General features: G+C 45.9%; 1 protein-coding gene across 2 annotated transcripts; it reads right to left on the bottom strand.

The window, feature by feature from the left end:
* Positions 1-260: 260 nt before the first annotated feature.
* LYSMD4 (LysM domain containing 4) lies at positions 261-6,806 on the bottom strand. Of its 2 annotated transcripts, none has more exons than XM_061158580.1 (3): positions 6,743-6,806; positions 5,122-5,411; positions 261-2,783 (listed from the first exon to the last, which is right to left on the bottom strand). In XM_061158580.1, the coding sequence occupies exons 2-3, from the start codon at positions 5,401-5,403 to the stop codon at positions 2,172-2,174; spliced, it is 894 nt and encodes a 297-aa protein (XP_061014563.1). In that variant the 5' UTR covers positions 5,404-5,411; positions 6,743-6,806; the 3' UTR covers positions 261-2,171. The 2 variants fall into 2 exon arrangements, with proteins under 2 accessions (XP_061014563.1, XP_061014564.1); XM_061158581.1 differs by having other exon boundaries at positions 5,122-5,514; positions 6,743-6,778.
* Between the last annotated feature and the right edge of the window lie 220 nt (positions 6,807-7,026).

Raw genomic sequence — 7,026 nt, 5'->3', positions numbered from 1 at the left:
GAAAGTGAGCTCCACAGTATCTCTTATGTATACCCAAAACAATTTTAAAGCATGTCATGTGGCCAATCAGCGAGACTGTGTCTGTTAACACTTGTTCTTCACCTATTGGGGTAATCATGGGCACAAGCCATGGGCAGGCCTCACCTCTTGGACACAGACAACTCCATTTTCTCCAGCATCATCCCGCATCTTTTTTTTTTTTTCATCCCACATCTTTTAACTCTGAATTACCAGTTCCCAAATTAAAAGGGAAGAATCAATTTTCCTTCACAGAAGAAATTATTTTATTCCACTTGAAAAAAGTATACAGTTCTTTGCCTGGCAAAAGTCTTTTTCTCATAAGTCTGCATCCTGCCTTGTGAATTTAATGGTAACAAAATGTTAGAGAAACTTGTGGTCCTTGGGCACAGCACACAAACACTTGATTAGAAAGGCATTTATATGATCAAAACATTTCCTGTAGCAATGATTCACAAGTTCACTTTATCTTTAAGATCAGCTTGACTTTGAAGAAAACATTTAGTTTTAAGATTTAAATTTGCTAATTGAACCCAGGGCAAAACAGTTTTTCACATAATTGAGAGGAGAAACTGAAAATCCATCTCAAGTACTCATCCACCACATTCCCCTTTTCTTACATGAGCTCTCTTAAATTGATCTCTAGGCTGAAGGTGTCAAATGCCTTAAACCTACCCAAAGCTCAGCATCTGTGCATCATGTTTTTCTCCCTGGAGGCAGACCTTTCCAAGGCTCAGCCACCCTGGCCAATTTCCACTCCTCCATGGGACCAAGGCTCCTACCCTCACCCCAGTCACCCTTACTACAACAGTAAGGCCTCAGAGGCCAACCAGGCCCTCCACGAGCTTCCAAACTTAACACTGCTATGGCCTCGTCAGAGAAGATGGGCAAACCTCAGGCCTCTCTTTCTATGGTTTTCCACAGCAAGGGTCACCTCTAGGCTTTACATTGTGTTCAGTATTTTAACATCATGAGCTACATTGTATTCACCCAAAGAAAGGTGACTGAGTCCTAATCCTGTTCTATGACTCTAGAAGTCCTAAGAATGGGGTCAAGGAAGCAGAGCAAGTACATCCATTCTCCCTGCACCACTCTGCCAGGAGCATATGGGGGCCAGCAGATGCTGGGCTGGTGACTGCTCAGCCTTAGAAATGTCACGTGTTGGGACCTGGGTGATAAGGCACTCATCTTTCTCCCTATACCTACTTCAACCGACACAGATCAGAAACAGCTCCCTCCAAGGATGCTGACTTCGGGAATCCAGTTAGCAATCACCATGGAAAAGATCCTCAGGTGAAACTGGGCCATGGCCTTAAAATGTTCTGGCCAGGAAGTGCCGGCTGCACCATGAAGAGCTTAAAATGTGCCTGTGTGTCAGATTAAGGAGCGCTAAAATTATGAGGAACAGAACTGCTTATCTACTCAATATTCAACAGTTTAGATCCAGGGCTTTCCAAATTCTAGATATGACATAAAAAAGCTATCTGGGTATAAACGTGAAGCAGGGCTTGTTACAACTGTAATGTATCACGCCCTGAAACAGGGCGGCACCTCATTATTGCACACTGTCTTTGCTGGAGAGATACAAAACATCATTTTTCAGAGCCAGTCAACCCACTCCAGTGTTCCTGCCTGGAGAATCCCAGGGACGGGGAAGCCTGGCGGGCTGCCGTCTATGGGGTTGCACAGAGTTGCACACAACTGAAGTGGCTTAGCAGCAGCAGCAGCATCCCTCTACAGTAGGCAGTGGACAAAACAACACAGACAAAGCTGACACCAGGGTCTCCCATATGCAGGTCCATCTGCCAAGGCCATTCATCTCCCTCCAAGCACGTCCAACTTGAGGGCCTACAGTGCTATTGTGAAGACACACAAGTCCAGTCCACTAAATGCCTTCAAGGAGCAGCATTTGCCATGTGTAAACGTCTCTCCTGTCGCTCTTCTCTGGATGTAAGAGGCTGAGAATGTTGATGTTTTGGCTCCCACAGGCTTGGATGAGTCCACTCCCCATGATGAATGTGATTGAGAACATGATGGTGACTACTGAAATCTGTCCATATTTCACAGAAAAAAAAAATGCAGCATGCTAAGATATGGACAACATCAGTGGAAGCCTAGGTGCTAAAGCTGGCCTGATTCCTTAGAAACAAGAGCTAGATCCCCCCGTGGGTGGTCTGACTGAACTGGCTGTCTGAAGAGGGGATGGTTGGCATTGGAATTGCTAATCTGGGGGCTTGCCCTGGAACTGCATTCCCTGCCGTGGAGCCATTAGGGATAGCAGTTGTGTTCAAGATACTAGGGGTCTCACTAGTAGCTTGTATTTTAAAATAGACTAAATAAAACACTGGTAAAACAACTCCAATTAGAAGCATGATAAAAACAGCATTCCACCACTGAATTCCACAGTCTGCACCATTTGTCAGTGTCTTTGGAGGAGCAGGAAGCAGTGGCTGACTGGAGGTCTCTATGGAGTAACTTTCACTCAAAAAGATTTCTGACTGAACTGCATGTTCAATATTCTGGTCAATGCCCTTAAAGAAATCTGTCAGTGAGCTAGATGAGGCACTGGCATTGACAGCTGCTCTGTCTGGGTCTGGCTGCTCCTCGAAGGTCACTCTGGTCTCTGAGGATGAGTTCAGGAGGGGTCTGAGTTCTTTGTGGGTCTCTGTTAGGATCCCGTGGTTTTTCACTGGAATCTTAATAGATTTTAAAGCATATAAGTCTTGTTCTCTGATGAAGTTGTTGACTTTCTTGATATCTGCAACCTAGGGAAGCCATAAAGACAAACATCAAAAAATATGTAAAGCTGTTTAAAACTAATATCCAAAAAGTGGCACTTAAACTTCCTGGGTGATGGTCCACACCGACATCACTTAACAATCTGACGAACACTGGAAAACTGTTTAACTATACACAAAATTGAGTTCAGGCTGAATAATGTTTTTTGGCTTTAACTCAGCCTTAATGTACAGCTTAATCATCAAATTTTTGTATAGACTTACAAATTTGAGCAATTCAAGATCAGTTTTGGAAAAGAATTTATTGTTTAAAGTGTGCCTTCAATAAAAAGCCTCAAGGTGAAACACTTCATGGTAAAAGAAGGCTGTAGCCCTTTCTGCATTTAACTTTTTAGGCAACAGTGCCCCTGTCTGGCTGACTTCTCTCCGGAATCACAATGTAATTTGGCAGCTGCAGTAGATATCAGCATTCAGCAAACACAAAGCCTTAGCCAGCTCTACTGACACTAGGACCTAGTTCATCTGCAACAACAACTTAAAAGGTGTGCTCCCATGATTCTACTACATTTTCCTTTCCAGATGTACTGTATGGCCTATAAACTTATTTTTAAAATAAAAGCAATCTAGAGTCAATTCAGCTTGAGGCTTTCAGAACACTTTTTATAACTAGAAACATGCACAGAGTATGCATAAAGTTGGAAACTACAGACTGACACCTTCCATTTCAATATTATGACTTGAGAAAGGAACGTGACCTGAGTTTTAAAGACTCACAACAAAGTTTATGACAAAGTCATAACAAACTCCCCTCATACTCAAACTTTAAGATTTAAAAAGTAGGGGGAAATGTAAGTCAAAGAAAAATCCTCCCTCAAGTGATTGTTTGAAAACTTACCAAAAGCGTCAGAGATAGATTCTAAGGTTTTAACTCCTAAGTCCATTTAAACTAGAATGTAAATATAGTCAACAGACTTCATCCAAATCAATCATCTTCATTATTTTAATTATTTAGCAATTGCTTTTACCATTTAATTGTATTGGGGGTACATCTTGTAACTTAAGGTACTTAAGATATTTTTGTCTTTGATCCTAATAAGCTAATATCAAATTTATTTACTTCAAATAGGAAAACCGATCACATATTAGATAATTATATAGTTCTTTTGGATTTGTTAAACATCAGCATTCCAAGAAGCCCACTGTGTCTATTCAGGTCTTTGTAGGAAAGGATTCAATTTTTAGCCCTTGCTCTATAAACCATTTAGTATGCCTACAGAAGCTGATTATAAGGATCAAATAAAAATCTTAGTACAATTTAGAGACCATTATGAGTCCCAGGGGGCTTTCCAGGTGGCTCAGTGGTAAAGAATCCGCCTGCCAATGCAGGAGATGCAGGTTCGATCCCTGGGTCAGGAAGATCCCTGGAGTAGGAAATGGCAACCCACTCCAGTATTCTTGCCTGAAGAATCCCATGGACAGGGAGGCTAGATGGCGACAGTCCACGGGGTCACAAAGAATTGGACATGACTTAATGACTGAGCAGTTTTGCATGTGTCACTGGAGACCAGTTTAATACCCTGGGAAACGACAGTCCCACACAGCATGTTGAGTCATTTGATCCCTGTTAGATAAATGTGAGACCCTTCAAGGATAAAAGGATTTTTAAACAAGTAGCTTATATAGCCTTGGAGAAAGCCATAGAAAATAGTAGCACAGTGCTAGCAAAATGAAATAGTTTGAATCTAGAAGAAAATGCAACAATTCAATAAATACCCTCCTACTTACTTTGCCATTGTTAATCACTCTGAATGCTAAAAACATAATTAAAGAGAGAAACAGGGTTATATAGATACATAGCATACAAAGGATAGATCATGCACTTCTGAAAGAAAGAAGGCAAAAATTTACCAATCAAATAAGCTACAATTAGCAAGAAAGGTTTAAAAACAGAAAAGTAGCAAAAAAAAAAAAAAAAAAGGCAAGCACACCAAAGAAATCTTGGATAAACTCTACCTGGCATCTCTGGCCCCATTATACGTTAAATAAAATGTGCTCAAAAGAGAAAAAAAGGTTTCAGAATTTCAGTTTGGAAGGACAAGGAAGACCAGAAGTACTGTGCAGGCAGAGAACTGTCCCATCACCTGAAGTTCCTAATTCCCCTCTCTCTCTCTGATGAACAGGTCATTCCACCTGCCTTCCATCTCTAGCTAGATAGGAGTGTCCTTTACTCTAGAACAGGCTTCTCCCAACCACTTCTGGGGGTCAGGAAGAGGTAGGAAGGATCCCCACCCTTCAGTGAGCACCTCTGTTCCTCTAAACACAGGGCCAAGGGGCAGGTGGTGCCTTCTCCTGTGGGGTTTCTTACTTTGCAGCCATACTGAAGGGCGAGCTTGTTGAGGTTGTCCCCCTGGGCCAGCTCCCGCTGCAGCAGCACCACGTCCCCTGCTCCTGACCGGCGAGGGTGGTGGGCACCCTTCTTCTGGCCCTCCTTGCCCCGGGGCCGCAGGGCCACTCGGTGGGACTCTTCCTCAGAGGAGTCCTCGGAGTCCTCAACACCATTCTCAAACATGTAAACATGGCTGGTCGGAGTCCTACAGACCACAGCTGGGCCTTGGAAGGTCTTGGTTATCACCTCCTTCTGCCTCATTTCCTTAACTGAAAACCAAACCCCAAGGTTAATTCCACACAAGGCATATTCATTCCTCTGGGACTACACTGAAGATAAATGTCTTCTTCTTGTTAGAGATGACTTCTTTCCCTAAAATAAATACCCAACACATACTCATGACATGTGTTGAGTATTTTGTGCACAAAAAAATGTCAAAACGTATTTATACTGCCTGAGATGAAGGGAGAGATAGGCAAATAAATACAATTTTCCCTAAATACATATTTTTTTTTTTTTGAGCAAAAAACAAGAATCCCCTTTCTTCTCCCTTTATTCCCCATCCATTGCTATGTCTTCCCAAAACCCACAGATGTGGAGAAATAACTTCTGTTTTTGGTCCTGGAGTAATAAAGCAGGAGCTGGGATCATTGACGAGAGGTAAGGACTGCTCCCAGCTTCCTTCCTTGCACTGAGCCTTAAACTCAGAACCTTTTACAAAAAAATTCTTGCTCAATACTTCAAGCATTCCAAAGTAGTTTTACTTAAGGTCAAGACTAAGAGCATTTGCTCAGAAGAATTATGAGACTAAATACTCTGATCTTGAAACGGTTTGAATTATGTAACAAGTGAAGCAAGTTAAGGGGAAGATTTCTGTCCAACTAAGGAATTCTTCCGGTTTCTCACAGCTCCCTTGGCCTTCAGAACCTTCCCAAGTCTGGTTTTTATTTTCACTTCCAGACAAGTGCAGAAGCCACAATACAGCCTTTTCGCTCTCCAAGTGGCGCGAATGAACTTCCAGAAATGAAATCTCAAAATCGGGAACGACAGCCTGAAACAACTGGCACTGGGGTTCTTGGGAGGCAGAAGGGGTGCGGCCCCTAGGAAGAGCGGGGCCGCGGAGCGACCCCTCCCTGGCCCTAGCCCCCTCCCCGCACTCCGGAGCCCCCGCCGGCTCGCAGGAGGGAGGTAAGAGGCGGCTCTCCGGGTGTCCGAAGGTCACCCGCGGCGGCCCGGGCTCGAGCGGCCCTTCCCGTCGGAGCTCAGTGCCTGCAAGAAGCCCCGGGCCCCCAGGGCCTCAGTTTCCCTCGGAGCTCCTTCCGCGAAAGGAATGGGGACCCCCAAACAGGAGCTAAGAAAAAGCCGGGAGCAGCCCGTCCTCTGCTCAGACCGGCGGAGTCCCAACGTTCCACAGAGGCACGACCTCCGAACTCCACCCCAGAAACCTCCGGCCAGCCCTCGACAGTCTAGGTCGCGGCACCTCCAACTGCAGGGGGGTGACCTCTGAGCCCCAGGAGTGGCGGCTGGACACCCAGACGACAAGCGGGGCAACGCCACTGCCCTGAATTAGACCGTCGCCCCCCTCCAGTAGGCCCGGTACCTCAGCACCCGGGATCCACCGAGACCCGCCGCCGCCGCCACCGCCGCGCCTGCCGATTGGCTGCGGAAATCAGCTGGTGCCTGGGGGCGGGAACGGCGAGGTAGCCAATGAAATCAGTGATGGGCGGCTCGGGCAGTGCGGAGAGGTCGGCACAGGACCTGCGAATCCCAGGCCAGGGGCGGGGCCGAGGCCGGCGGCGGGGCGGGGCCGAGGCCGGCGGCGGGGCGGGGCCGAGGCCGGCGGCGGGGCGGGGCCCGGGCGGGGCCCAGGCGGAACTCCTGGGC

The sequence above is a fragment of the Dama dama genome, chromosome 13, assembly GCF_033118175.1.
Source record: "Dama dama isolate Ldn47 chromosome 13, ASM3311817v1, whole genome shotgun sequence".
Lineage (NCBI taxonomy): Eukaryota > Metazoa > Chordata > Mammalia > Artiodactyla > Cervidae > Dama > Dama dama.
Note: the sequence above shows the minus strand (reverse complement) of the source record. Positions and strands in the feature narration are given on the sequence as shown.

Bases quoted from the DNA above. Each gene is read 5' to 3' on its own strand.
- LYSMD4 (XM_061158580.1), bottom strand. From the start codon at position 5,403: ATGAGGCAGAAGGAGGTGATAACCAAGACCTTCCAAGGCCCAGCTGTG. The intron at 2,784-5,121 runs GTAAGAAACCCC...TGGCTTCCCTAG, and splicing joins CCCTTCAGTATGGCTGCAAA to GTTGCAGATATCAAGAAAGT.